The 15,768-nt window shown below is 34.8% G+C and overlaps 2 protein-coding genes across 2 annotated transcripts; both read right to left on the bottom strand.

Annotated features, from left to right (window-relative positions):
- Positions 1 to 1,612: 1,612 nt before the first annotated feature.
- On the bottom strand, positions 1,613 to 3,895 carry LOC120345766 (E3 ubiquitin-protein ligase arih1-like). Its single transcript, XM_039415310.2, has one exon. It carries the CDS (start codon positions 3,809 to 3,811, stop codon positions 2,267 to 2,269), a length of 1,545 nt encoding a protein of 514 aa, XP_039271244.2. The 5' UTR covers positions 3,812 to 3,895; the 3' UTR covers positions 1,613 to 2,266.
- An 8,602-nt stretch (positions 3,896 to 12,497) lies between these two features.
- Positions 12,498 to 15,726, bottom strand: LOC120346618 (stomatin-like protein stl-1). The gene is made up of 8 exons (XM_039416380.2): positions 15,432 to 15,726; positions 14,898 to 14,997; positions 14,633 to 14,764; positions 14,203 to 14,333; positions 13,888 to 14,068; positions 13,585 to 13,664; positions 13,184 to 13,312; positions 12,498 to 13,027 (listed from the first exon to the last, which is right to left on the bottom strand). Exons 1-8 carry the CDS (start codon positions 15,672 to 15,674, stop codon positions 12,899 to 12,901), a joined length of 1,125 nt encoding a protein of 374 aa, XP_039272314.1. The 5' UTR covers positions 15,675 to 15,726; the 3' UTR covers positions 12,498 to 12,898.
- Positions 15,727 to 15,768: the final 42 nt, after the last annotated feature.

Below are 15,768 nucleotides of genomic sequence, written 5' to 3'. Positions count from 1 at the left end.
AAATATCCAACATAGAATACAGTCCTATGCGCGTACACCCACACTATATAAGAATTTTGTTTCTTAATTAAACATATATAAACTATCCCGAGTGTCACAAGCACAATTTAAGCGAAATAAGACTAGTATAGACCCTACTAAATTATATCCCCATTGTCCCTTTTTCAAAATGTAACAAAGACACTTGGATGATGCAATGTCTCATCATAAATACACAAAGTTTCAAATGTTGTGACAACTGTTTAAATAAAGTTAGATCATAAATATTGCTCTTCAGCATGCAGTAGACATAATAATCATATAAAATTCACAGCATTCTGCTATAGCCCAATGAAAAAAAATCCTTATTTAGTAAATACTGGTAATACAATCTCCTGACTCGAAGGACGCTGAAATTGTATTCCGAGAGGCAAAACCTGTCCCAGTGTTTTGGATAGCAACTAATATTTTTCATTTTAGGATCATCTATCAATTATTAAAAGAATTTATAATACTAAAAATTACTTGTCATAACCACATAGATGAGATTAGTTTTCTGATAGTTACCGCTGGTATTATTGTGTGGACAATATATGAGACATACGATAATCTAAAATCTTGGATTTTGTTAATCAGGCTGAAAATATTCTTGCTCATGCACATACAAAATGAAATATCACTTTAATACAAATGTGACTTAAAATTTAACAAATGTAAAATGCTTGTTTGGCGGAGTGAAATTAAGATGCTTCTTATAGAGCAGCATAACAATTTAGAATACCGGTATTCGAAGTTGTCATAGCATGATATTTCTTAATCCAAAATCAGGGTATATTATTTCATTTCCCAAGTTATTTGTGTATTAGATGTCAGAGCAATGATATATAATAAACTGTTGATGATTAGTTAATGATATCATTAACCCAAGATAATACCAAGTCTTTTATCAAATATGGCAATAGCTTGAATGAAACATCAGTATAAATCATAGTGCGATAAGTTATAATAATAACAAGAATACAGAATGAGATTAACAGTCAATCTTCTTCAAATAAATACCAACAAATATCCAACAAGAGGGTGATTTCATTCAATTACAGTTATAAAAAAACAGCTCAAGTAACGATCACAAAACAGATCAAGTTAGTCTCTATAGTAGGGATGGCGAACAACTGGCCCATGGGTCACAAATTGACCCGCAATATTTTTCAGCAACCCGTCAAAATTCAGTGTTGCAAAGAAGGTACTAACAGTTATATGATAAAAATTTTGTAATAATTAATTTCATCCTGAATTATAAATTATTATAGTAGTTCCGGTATATTAGTATGCTGCAGGCAATAATGCTGTTATGACATCATAACAATACGATTAACCGAAACTCCCACAGGGTTGAATCTATTCGTGGCAAGTCGTTCTGTTTAAGACAGTGGTATTCTATCGTAGGTCCATTAACGGGGCCAAAAGAAGATTTTCAGGGTATCCATTATCGTATTCCTACAAATTTACAAACTAAGCTTGGAAAGCAGTAGCGTAACCTTCTGGTAATATTATAATTATAGTTTAAAACAATGTAAATGCATGGCTGACATTCTTTTTATTTGTAAAAAAAAATAATGTATGACCCAATCAACAAAGTAGGTTCACCATCCCTGGTCTATAATATATTGTGTATAGGAACTGAGAATTTGCCAGCCATCGCTTGTTTTAAATGGAGTTAAAAGCTGAACAACAAACAGAATATCCACCATATTCAACCTTTTTGAGGCAGATTAGATAGTTCTAAAACATGTAACACGTTGAAATTGAAATAAATAGTATCAGAAAACTATAGATTCTAGACTAATGATTTATTTAAATACGATCATCCTCACAGCCCATCGCATTGTTGGCCGCTACCAAACTGTAGGTAGACCGTATGAGAAGCATTTATAAAAAGAAGTAAGGTAGATATTATGTTTGTGAATGAGCATTTTATACGTTGTAGCTTAAAAAATTTGCTTGCTTCAAGATTATTTTATAATTGTTCACGTTTTAACAATTTGCCAAAAATCTCATATAGCCATCCATATAGGCAGATACAAACTGATTTTTATTCGCATATTACAATAAACTGTCATGATGTGCATATTAATGAATTTGTATGCTTTGGGGATTTTATGGGCTGTCTTATATAGCAATATTTTTGAGTCACCCAGTTAGGTATGACACATTTCTAGTTATGTGAAAAAGGCAAAAACAATGTGCATATAAAGTATTCATCAGCATAATATGATAACAAAACAGTTTATACTTTGTCATTAAAATCCCACAGATCACTTTCATATCCTTCATAAATATGGGAGAGGAGCAGCTTCCGTCTATTAGCACAGTATCTGTATTTGTCTTGTACTTTTTGCTTAATGTCCTGCACAGCATCAGTGGTTATGTCTCGTTCTAGATATTCACTGAGAACTTCTGTTGCCTTCTCCAAATCTGCTTGGTTGTCTTCAAATATAATGGATTGGTTATTTTTGTTGAGAAAAAAAGCAAAAACATAAGTGTACATTAGCATTTGACGACACTGGCAGAGCACATCAACAGCATGCTTTAGAAACTGCACTTCAATCCAGGACATTCCATGCTTTTGCATTTCTTCCATTTTGACTTTCACTTGCGCATAAAGCTTGTGTTCAAAACGCAAACTCTGCAGATGGTTCATATATCTGTTGCAATAAAACAAGTACCGTTGTAGAGCCTGACGTGATTTCTCTTGACAATCTTGAGCCTTTTTAGCATCTTCTTCCTTGAATCTATTACAATTGTACCAAGAAGAACCATGCGGCTCCCATGGTCCCAGACAGACCCAACAGAACTCATGTTTGCAGCTGACACTTCGACACACCATATGATTACAACCACCATCTTTTTCAATGGTTGCAAAACATGCTGGGCATTCTTTTGTGTTGGCAGCTATCCAATTGTATGTTTCACTGTCATCATCACATTTTTTGATCCATCTTTTCAAGTACATACATAGTACCGGATCGTGCCATGACTCTCCACATTTAAAACAAAATTCTTTACCGCATTGACATTTTACTGGCCTTGCATCAGAAAATTTAACTCGAACAACATTGAGACAATTTGGAGCTGGGCACCACCTCAGCAAGGAATTGCATTCAACAAATGTGTTAGATATCAAATGGAGATATTTCAATCTAACTTTCTTGCTGCTGATTAAGTTCATAACAATTTCATCATTGACAACAATGTCACAACCATATGAAGGACAACTTATAGTCTGTGACATTCCTTGATCCATAATCTTTGTGCGAAGATACTCTGTCCAGCAGCCTTTACAGAACTTATGATGACATGCTAAACCAGTCATAAAATCATTAGAAAAAGGTAAACAGCAAATTTCACAAGTCATATCGCCATTTGAACCGGACTGACTAGAAGCATTTCGATGGTGTGAGGAGAACGGATTAACGACATGAGCATCGTCAAAAAATTTCTGATCATTTCCTTCACATCCATAATACTTCTCAAAAAGTCTTTCTTTGTCCCACTTAAAATGTGCGAGTAATATTCTAAGTACAGTTTTATCCATAGGTATAATCTCAGCCACTTCGTGTACAGTGACATTCATTAAATCCACGACACCATCCGGGGTAAGACTGTCATATGCAAATCCATCATTAATGTTCCCATCAGTGGAAAATGGAATTAATCCATCAGAGTTTTTATTGCGGTGGTCATCTTCTACTCCCTCATCATATTGATACTCATCCCAATCAGAATCTTCATCCTCTACTTCATCTTCACTATCATATTCAAGATCATCCATGGTTGATAGATAGTAAAATAGTGATTGTATTTTATTGATTTATGTGTTCCCTGTATTAGTAGAAATCGATCATATTGAGTGTATGAGACTGAAGAATCTGGGATTATTAAGGTTACAGGGCTGGGGAGCCAAGGTCGTAACTTTTGTTGGGAGTTGGATCCAAGCTTACCATATTAGATAGAGCGGAAGTTTTTAGCAACACAAGCCCTAACTATCTATTAATTTTTTCATATGTATCATTTTCTAATGCTTCATATAACTATTAAAATCTACACCCATTTGAAAGTTTCCTAGTGAAATATATTTATATTTAAATTTTGAAACCACCATATTATAGTTTTAAGTCCCGCCTCCATTAAACTACATTTGGGTTTATGTTTGGTAGTGGTCATACCAAAAAACTTTATTGGCTATAGAGCCGGAGTCGAGCTCAGAAGTAAAGAAATAACGGATGTTGGAGCTACTGTCAGACTGTGGTTTCAAACCAGCTCCCCAGCCCTGGAGAATACAAACAAACAAAGTAATACAAAAACGAGAATATCGGCAGAGACCGAAGATTTATCGATCGAAAGTTAGGGGATCCCCAAAACAGCGCTCTTACTCCATAGTGACACCTTGTGTCCCATCACTAATTAATTAATAACTCGCTAATTATACGACATAATTCATCCAAAATCAATAGGCTTCTGGTCCGACATATGATGAATGCACATGCAAAATCTGTAGCAGATTCAATCTCACTTTCGTGAGATATCGTGTGCATCTAACATACAGACAAATACCTATCAACATACTTACCGATTAAAACCGATAAGTAATAATGTAAATTACCTCTTACTGTTTAGTGACTTTGTAGAACTATAAAATAGTTCATGCCTGGGCTAAAAATAGGCCAATGAAGCGATGAAAACACATCCTTATCTTGTCTAGTGCCTAATTCATTTATTACACCCTTGGCTGCTGAGTCTGTGGGTGGATGATGAGCACACGTCCATAGATCTTTATGGTTAGAAATTGTGCTAAAATTAGGTCGAGCTTAACTTTCCTAGGCTATATTTTTTATTTGGGTCTTATGTCTTATTATTATGGGTCTTAGCCTTATCATTTAGCATGATGAGCACACGTCCATGGATCTTCATGGTTAGAAATTTTGCTAAAATTAGGTTGTTCTCAATCTTATAAGAATTCGGGTCTTATGTCTAATTTAGTAATGAAAAAATTAAACTGATAAAACAAAATACTTTTTGTGACTCCCTGACTCCGTTTTATTAGTCCCAGTCTTGTATTTCTGTATTTTAGCTTTGAAGTGATTAATGATTCTGATGATATAACACAAAAAGATACCTCGGTACACTGCAGCTGTTCAACGTTTTAACCTCATTTTAGGCCATGTACAGATGTCAGGGTCTTGTGTAGTTTTGTACCCCAATAACTTCTAGTGGGCATGGCAAAACAATTTTTTCATACATTATTCCTAACCCCCACCTGACTACGACATCCAAAATTTATGTCACTACAACGACATAGTGACATAATAAAGCCCGCCAAAATATACGGATGGTCGTCCAAAACGCGCACACGATCACCCGGAATCAATCAAATTATTTCTCTCGTTTTCTCGTCGTAACGGTCCCCATACTGCTGTACTGCTATATGCAGATATGACTGTATGAGAGCGATCGAAGTGTTAGCGAGTTCGTTATCGTCAGCGGAGATGCCATTTCGGGCGATTATAGCTTTTATTTGGCAAGCTCTATGACGTAATTGTGACGTCGTACTGAGGTAATATATGGATGACGTAGTCAGGTGGGGGTTAAGAATACTATATGCAAAAATGAAGTAGGCCTACTAGAAGTAGACCTTACTTATTACGGTACTGTATTATGGCGTTTAGTGAACATGCGCCGAAATTTTTATGTGTTTTGGGCAGAATATCAAAAATAACTAACTGATTGTTTAAAGCATTTTAACGTTAATGTCTGAAAGCGTCTCAAGTATACCGGTATGCATATGAAACAAATACAGAAATACCGGTAGGTACCGGTACGTACGTTAAGTTAACTATTTCCATGAAAATCCTCTTCCTCCACTGTCTAATTCGTTTTGTACCGTAACACTTACCGTAAACTCAAACTCATAACTCTCGTCAAACCACTAAAATCGCCATTCTTCCATTTATCGATTTATGAAACAGAAATAAAATTAAGTCTACTCCTGAACTTATTTCTGACCCGATTCTGCGATTGGAACAAAGACCTCAATGGAGCAAGTGTCAATCAAATCTGTTGCTACGTCACATCAATGACATTAAACAACATGATAGGCAACTCTGACGTCACTCCATAAGACTACAGGCAAAACATTGTATTTCATGATACGCTCCAATGCACATATTTCTCGTCGCCTTTCGCGTCCGTTTTCCGCTCGCTTTTGCTACTCGGCGTCTTTTTTACGTGTAGTACCTGCCTTTTTGCGCCTGTAACGAAACAAAATAATCTCTATATCTAAGAAGTTTTGCTTACTTGGAAAGCTGGAATAACAGGCAAGCTGTAAAGAGCAATTCTGGACATCATAGACGTTTTTTTTTTATCAGAGAAGATTACAAACGCGATAGCGGAAAGATTTGTGTGGAACATTTTGCAGATAATGACAAAGTTCAAAGTTAGTAATTTTAATGTTTGCGCTTAATCATTGAAATTTCATTTAAAGAGGGTGTCATACAAAACTGTGCTGCGATACAATTCCATAACACAAAGTTTGCACCTATCGAACTTGCTTTTGTATGTGAATTTATTAGACATATTACATATTCAGTTAATCGTAGGTAACATTGCTGGTACATAATGCATCGTAGATAGGTTTGTTTAAATTTAGGAATTTAGCTCATAGCCCACTAATTAATATTATCTTCTATGCAGGAGGTTGCAGGGCTGAATTCAACTTGCAGCCTTACCGATCACCTGACGATGCTCATTTAGTTTGGCTCGAGCAAGTCTTCTTGAAATGCTTGTGTGAATGGAAACTACCTATATTTTTTGCCTTCCTCCGATTTTAGACAAATTTATTCTGAGGGATTTCGCATATAATTCTCACTGATTGTTGGCTGTTTATAATTCCTATTGATTGTGAATTCTGATTATAACAATGAGTTGAAAATTTTTTTACCTAATTTACTGGCACCTTTTTCTTGTCAATACTCCAAGCTGAGGTAATAAACATGACAATACATTTATGTCATCTGGAAGCAAAATATGCACACAAATTAATAGTTTGGCACATTGAGATAATACATCATGACAGAAAATACAAGTTAAAGATATGTATGACCATCACATGGTAATTAAAATTAAAAAAAAATAATAGGGGCTGTGGAGTATGGAAAGTTCAAGACAAAGAAAAGAACAAATGTTCATAGAACATAGCTCATATATTGTGATGCAACTAAACAGTTGGATTAAGTTTTATTATTTCCTTCAATTTCAAATGCAATTACATATTAATATTTGCATTCCACTATTATTGCAACATTTGCAAGTTACAGTATTTATTATAAAAAATCGTAAAATTCTATGTACAACCATCAAAATCATTTTTGAACAAGCTTTGAATAAGGAAAGAATAATACATACACTAAAAATAACCTAATCTAAATATATGAACCTAAAATTAACAAAAATACTACAGTATAAACTCAATGTTTTAATAATTACATTCGTCCTGGCGTTTGGCATCTTTTTTGTGTCACCAGCATACTAAGGCCAGTCTGAAATGATTTTTTCGACAAGACATTTCGCACTACCTTGCGTGGCATAGGATTGCTTGAATTATTATTGATATTGATTTTTAGTAACTAAGTCGTTGTATAATTATATTAAGCGTTTTAGCAGGGTTATTGGTGTTTTTTGAAGGTTTTTCACTGTTTTTAAGCGTTTTAGCAGGGTTAATATACAAACACATGGAAATTTTCTGTTCGAAGTTGGTCTTCGAATTTGTCATATTGACTGCTGAGCTTATTGTGTTTTTTGATTGTATTGATGGAAATATGACAAATTAAACAATGTGCTTCAGAATTTTGTGAAGAGCAGAAATGTTACAACTCCCATTTTCTTCGAAAATGCCACCTTCTTCGTGTACTTTGCGTTTAATTTAATTACTCAAGTGTTTTATTCAAGTATTCTTTTGCTAGCTTGATGTGTATTCTTAATTGGGTCAAAATGTGGACAAAAAAAATTAATATTCCAAAACTACTTTCAGTAAATTGTTTTCTGTGTGAATAATCAATTTCACTTTAGAAGGTTTGAAAAATCTATTACATTTAGATAAAAAAAAAACTTCCAAAATACTATTACAATTATTGTTAAGCGTTCGAGGGCCGCACTGGAAGTTCTCTGGGGCCGCGAGTTTGAGATCCCTGGTCTAGATTGAAGTTGTTCAAAAAATATATGATAGTATTTTATCATGAATGATGATTATACCCCTTCCGGAATTTCTTCTATAGTACTACCAAAAGTTGATGAACCAAATATAACACAGGTGCAGTGAGGTACCCGTAATCCTCATTTTCAAAGCTGTTTTAAGTATGTCTGGCGTGTTTTGTGCCTTTTCACAAATAAGACCGCTTATGCAATCTTACGCTTTGGAATTTTTAGTTATTTTCCTCAAGCCCTGCAGGATGTGGGGGCCATACACAACTCTACCGGAGGGTCAAATGTCTTTGCATGCCTCCATAGGTTGTTTTTTAGCATATATGATTGGTAAATGTATGTATGTTACCGTATATTGCTATTTCGTAGATTGTCTCAGAACTTGCAAGTCACCCGTTCACCCTTCAGCTTCAACGCCCACGTGAATGAAGATGCGTTAAAAATCTCTATATGTTTTCATTCGTAAATTTCCACAACACACAGAATATAAATCTTATAACATTTATCCAGACTAGCTTAGAATGGTTTACATCGTCTTCTCTCCCTATCGAAAGATATCGGAGTCGTATTTATACGTTGATCATAAATCCAATTAAATGCTGTAAACGTGAGCTCGTGATTTACGTTATAATCAGAAACTCCTGTTATCTCCATAAGGGTAATTATGTACATCGTACGGATGGGAACTTAGATATAATTATTTCAATCAGTGCCAAAGGTCTTGAGAATATAAATTTTAATTTGATAATGACTGGGTGGAACATGTTATGTTTCTTAAACTGGTGTAATTTGATTCCTACGAAAGTCTTTGTTCGAATTTTGGGAAAAATTAACTTTGTCATGATGATTTCAACATGAAATGGGGTACATTTGGGGGTTAGTTGCTATAGTTTTTCTATTGCAATTTTCTATTTTCAATTGCATTATATTTCTTGGAATCACACTGTCACTGATATGTCGCCAGACTTCTGATATCTCCCCGTCTGCTATAGTTGTCCTGTGAATAAATAATAGGAAATTGAGATTAGACGAATAGTTGAAAGTTTTGCTTTATGTCGGCTTAATTTCTTGATTGATATACTTACTATTTCTGCTATTGCCTCTTGTGCTGCAAGAGTCTCACAATGCTTAGACAGGTTTGTCCACAACTTTCACATCTGAAGAAAGATAGGAGATTTATTAATTTTGGTTAAGAATAAATAAAGCAGTCTATATGATTCAGAATGGAAAAGCTAATAAATCCAATATCTCATGTTTTATTTAAAAAATATTTTACTGAATTTTGGAAAATAAACCAACTAATAAAAGGGTTTAGTCAGAAAATTACAAGCATTCGTGGCTCCAAATACTTGAGAAATCAGACTATACAATATAGACCGGTATGAGTGAAATGTTAGGTGAACTTGTTAACACTTTGATTCAATACGCAAATAAAAGTGAATGCGTAATAGTATGTTACAATGAGCAGCAATCAACAATGAGTATATATCCTCACTGATTAAAAAAATCTAACTGGAGGTGCATGAACTATTTGAAACCAGAAGGAGTAAGTAAATATGTAATTTCGGCAAATGGGCAACTACGTACCGTACTGAATTAATAACTTCGTAGTATTTGACAAAGGCTGGCTTTCCCACATGTACTTAACGGTGCGATGCCCGGGTGTGATATACAACAATAGTATTCACCTTACCTTTTACCGATTTCTTTTTACCCCAAATTTCAAAAATATCATTAAAATCGACAACAACTGTCAAAGCAGGCACGAACACCATTCGTGCTACGCCTTGAAAGCAGCACACATCCGCTCGTTTTCGTCTCGTCAAGTATGTGCATTGGAGCGTGCTATCGAATACGATCTTCGGACAAAAATGCCGGAGTTGCGCATCATGTTGTTATATGTCATTGGTCACATCGACGAATGACTGTGACGTAAGGGTGTGACTGTGTTCAGTTTTGGCAAGATTTTGGTGTCTATGGGCCTTTCTCCGAGCATCGACTTCTTTGTTTACTCCGTGACATGGTGCAAAAAGTGACGTAACAATGCTCCCTTTTGACATCCGTTTACACACTTTTCTCACTAAGACAGATTATTTTTTTTTTTTTTTTTTTTATATTAGTTTCAATACTAAGGATCACTATGCAAAACTAATCAGAAGCTATTATATAAAATATCAAGTTCTCTTGTAAAATTTGGATTTTGTCTACACTTTTCAAGCGGGGTCGTAAACATTACCTTGTTTCGCTCTTTTGAACTCTTGAAGGCGTTAACTCGCAAAAGCACTCTTTAAATATCCCCGGAAATTTTGCAATGGTAAAGTTTAGGAGGAATATTTTGGGGGTCAAAGGTCAAAGAAAGGTCCATTATCGTTTTTATAGCTCAGCGTTTCCCAAACTTTTTTGGCCACGGAACACTTACGCTTTTTATCTCGCCTCGCGGAACACTAAAAATGAAAGGGTAAAATTGATAAAGAAAAATGATGTAGCCTAATGCAGCGGTCCCAAAAGGTGCGCTACTACAGTACTAGTGCGCCGCGGCGAGTTGCCAAATGCGCCGCGAAAACTAACAAAAGTGCATTCAACCAATGACATTAAACATTGTTTAATGTCATTGATTCAACATAACTAAAATATGATTGAATATTTGTGTATGTATGTCTGAAGAAGTCTGACCTTGGTCAGACGAAACGTTACAGAAATATATTTGTGCTAGTGTGCACAATGAGCATAGCGAGACTCTTGAATCACTTAGGATTGTTATCTCTACTCTTGCTACAGCATCCTTGCAATATATGCATACGGATCCACCGGCACAAATGCATAGAAGAAGGATAAGTAGTTAGCCTCGCAGAAACCAAATAATCAGCGAATATTTTGCATATTGCATTTAAATGTTTATTGCTCCTTATTTTAAATGCTGTGTATCTGAATCAATAAATTCATTTCACCTTTCTTTGTCGTTTACTTTCTATTACGTAGTGTTTGCCTCTAATGTTACCTAATAATGGAGTTAGAAGTACTTTGTGCAATTTTGCGAGCTGGAGTTTGTTTATCTGCTGAATCGAGTTTAGCGAACATGAGTGATTTTTTCAGCATTCCCATGTAAAACCAGGCAGAGCTTGAGAAAGAAGAGGTGAACTTTTGCCTTTGTCCGCTTTAGGCCGACCGTGACGCGATATTGAACGGTCGCCAGTTGTGCGACAACTTCACGATCACGAGATAGCCATGGCGACCAATTTAGTCGTAATTTTAGTCTCTTTCCACGGAACACTGGGAAGATGCTCGCGGAACACAGTTTGGGAAACGCTGTTCTAGGTAATAATACCACCTCTAAACATACTGATATTGCACGAATAAAGAATATCGGTACGGTACCATTGGAATCAGCTAATTGCTCGAAAACATTTTATGCAAATAGAGAGATTGCTTTTTATGAAGGGCATATCATATTTCATAAATCAGAGCATCGATATATTTTCACTCTAGAACACAGAATCACCCTGCGACTGAATCCTTCTTTATAAATATGCACCAGACGCGCAAATACCATTAACAATAGTGGCGTGTTCGGGTACCATAGGACGTAGGCCCAGTGGTGGGATTCAAATTTTTTGTCAGCCTGTTCCCTCAGGGCATTGGCTGTCGTCGGTGCTGTTCAGAGTATTTTTAGTTTTCTTGCATGGTGCTTGTCGTTTTGTTTGGTTGTGTTGAGAATTTTAATTGATGAATGAAGTGAAATTGTGTGAGTGTTGGGAGGAGGCTTGACGTCAGACCATGTTGGAAGATATTCTGAACTTGGATAATTATTTCACAGACTGTCCGTACGCTACATTGTGTAGCAACTGATTCGGACAGTTTGATTACAGGTACAGTGTAAGTGTGGTCTGCAGCCCCGATAACTTTCGACGGTCTTGTACATTCAGATACAGAGGAATTTCTTTTAAGAAGAGCATACTGCTGCATACTAACCTGCACAAAACAATGTGTAAATTGGATACTATGTCTATACTTCTTGTCTTTCATTGTTCGTGGAATTAAAATCTCTCTTATCACAATGCTCACACGCCTAAATCTCGATTGGAGATGGTCTTATCATGTCTCTTGTTTTAAACCTTGGTTGGAAGCATCTTTTGTTAAGTCTTCACTATTGTGTTAAAAATTGCGGTAAATTTATGTGTATTTTCTCATGTCAAATTGCTTCGAAGTATTGCCCGATTTTTAATTGCGATATTATGATCTCTACATATTTTACACTCCAGACAAAACTTGCGGGTAGTTTTATTTGTCGGCGGAGGATTGTGAAGAATAATTTAATTAGTCCCGTGTTCATGGCAAAATTTTCAAATGTCAAGAATGTGAAACGGGATAGGCTAATATCCTCTTTTACATTGTCTACACTTACTAAAGAAAACCAAAGAACCAGGAAGATTATGCGAAAAAAAATTATATACGCAATCAAGGTAAATTGATTTCAATACAACTAGCAAGTACCGAGTATGCAGATTCATACCCTGAGAACTATTCTCCATATCGGGCATGTACATACAAACACGTTTGTATCTAGAGAGAAGCAACTTTTCTTTAAATCCATTGAAGAATGACAATGCCTCCAAAATCGTTTCCACAGAACTTCGTTGAATTTTGATCAATCAAAGTCAATGGATCATTTGTCGTCTGTAGTTGAATTTTGCACTACTTTGTCATCATTATGAATTTCACCATCTTGTAGAAGTCCCTTGGTGTTCAGTTTTATATTAGGAACAGACTGCATATTTTTGTAAATAGCCATTGCCTGCAAATATATTTAATGTGAGATTCGAAAAGAGAAGCAATATTGAATCAGTCACTCCACATAACATTGAATTACCACCATGACAAAATGTGGTATTTTAGTAGTAGTTTTTAGTATCCCATATTTTTTAATTACACAATATTGAATTTTTGTTACCTGGGTGACCATACTTGATACGTCGCCTGTATTCGATGGCAGTAATATTGTGTTCCCTTCCTTTGCAAGGTTGCCGAATGCATTTACATATTGCTCTGCTATAGTGAGTCCAGCAGCACTTGATCCATGCTAGGCATTAACACAAAATATTCACTATACGAACTTATATATAAAGTAGCAGTATTGGGAAGCAATCAACTGGGGAAGTAAAATGGGTTCCAGTATTGTTCAAGACATTCTGAGGAATATGGATCAATCAAATATGGCCCAGATATTATAAAAGTCATCAATCATAAAAGAGCTAATGTTTATGGGGCAGTATACTCGCTAGCAATAAATCACTATTTATAACCTGAAAAGCAATATTAAGGTTAAAAGGCCTTCTTAAAAAATGTACTCACTTCATTTGCTAAAGATTCGGCAACCATCAAAATAGAGCTAGCTCTGGCTTCAGCTTTCGCAATAATGGCTTTGGCTTCACCTGGAACAAACATATGCAAATTAAAGCAGATAAGGAAATTCGATTCATTCAACATTTTATGAAATATTTTTTTTCCTGCAAAAAAGTATGAACTTTTTTCGGCATTCGCTTATATATTCACATTTCGATTTGTTACTATTTCAGTTCCAATATAATAAAGATAATTTGAATTGGTTTTAGAAAAGTTGTGCACATATTATTCACAATTATAGACTTATTTAACCTTCAGCTTTATTGATCTGCTCGATTTTAAAAGCTTCTGATGATAGGATTTGTGCTTGTCGCTTCCCCTGTGCAACATTAATATCAGCCTCTTTTTTCCCTTCAGATTCAAGTACTGCAGCTCTTTTCTTTCTTTCTGCTTCGACCTGCGTCTGCATTGCTTCCTGCACTCTTTTTGGGACCTGTGGGTGTTGTGGAAAGTAGAACTTAAATAAAACTTTCGATGAACTTGCAACTTTATCTCACACATGCCAAATGATTTGCTTCCATTTTCTGCATTTTTTAATTAATAGTGTAGAAAATTGACTCCACTTACTTGTATATCTCTAATTTCATATCGTAAACATTGAATTCCCCATGCATCCTTTGAAGCATTGTTAATCGCCATGACAATATTGGTATTTAATATTTCTCTTTCTCGAAATATTCCATCTAATGATAATTTACCTGGAATATTTTAACAAAGAAGTAAAGTAACTCAGATTTCCTTATCTCTATCATGTGATACTGATTCACAGTACTTCAATATCAAGTATTTTTCTTTTTCTTAACATGGCCATATGGTGTTACAAAACTTTTAACCAAAAATATCCACAAATCTCTATACCATTATCTGAATATTTATAAACCATCATTTTAAAACATCATTAATTTATTTTTGCTCCATTTTACTTATTTAGACAACCTACAATCACACACTGGGCCGATTTCAATTTTTTTAGCCAGAAGCTTTGAAAATATCGCACCTATTTCTGATCGCATTGTTGTTTGTGCAAGTTGTGTTACTGCATATTCTGGGTCTTCCACACCATAGCTAGATTTATACGGATCAACAACCTTCACATAAAGCACTCCATCAATGTGCAGCCCAACATTATCTGTAATAGAAACAAAGTATGATGAAATATATTTAAATTAAAACTGATGCAGAGCAGATTATAAAACACTTCCCAAAAGATATATACACAAAATCAAGTTAAAACATATATTGAAATATGAAAAACTATATACCTTTAGTGACAGCACTTTGTTCCGGAATTTTGATTGCTTGTTCTTTTAAAATTTGAACATATTTAACTCTGTCTAATACAGGAATTAATATGTTCAAACCCTGTATAAAAATATGAATTCAATGCAACATTTAAAATCAACTCAGATTTGAAAACCCTATATTCTAAGAAATAAAAATTCCTATAATCACTGCAATTAATTCACATTTTAAATAACCTAAATGGATGTTTTTTCAATAAAATAATGATAATTGCCAAGTTCCCACGTCTTGAATCCTTACAAAATATTTATTGATTAGTCCTTCTCAAACAATTTTGGACAAGACAATATTCAGATATTTGGCTTGATTCAGCCATCCATAATTTTCATGAATATTATGTATCTTAGTATAAACTAGTAAAAGGTAAATACTAGTGCTACCATCAGACCATAGAAACTCAATGGTGATTGCTTCCTTTTTATTGTCTACTGTTATACAAAATGGGATATATTCTGTGAAGTAGTGAATTTCTTTGCCATCATTATGGAACTCACCGGCTGTAAGATTTTCAGAAATTTTCCCATTCTTTCTATTATCCAAGCTTCTTGTTGTGGAACAAAGAGGAAAACTGTATTGACAGGTAATCGAGAATAACAAGCATGTTGTTGATAAAAAGGTAGTTGAAGTTTTAAGTTTCCGACTTTGTGGAATTTTTCAGTATTAATCAAGTAATCCTGTGGTGGACTAAGTAATCTCCTTCTACAGGAATTTAATACTCTTCTATATAAAACATTCATGATAGTCTATGCAAATACTAGGTGCTGAAATGGAGCATGATTTACTTAAAAATACGGTAAAAGTTGGGGTACTTTAGTACTAACATAACTGACC

This window comes from Styela clava, chromosome 8, assembly GCF_964204865.1.
Source record: "Styela clava chromosome 8, kaStyClav1.hap1.2, whole genome shotgun sequence".
Lineage (NCBI taxonomy): Eukaryota > Metazoa > Chordata > Ascidiacea > Stolidobranchia > Styelidae > Styela > Styela clava.
This window is presented reverse-complemented; position numbering and strand designations above follow the sequence as displayed.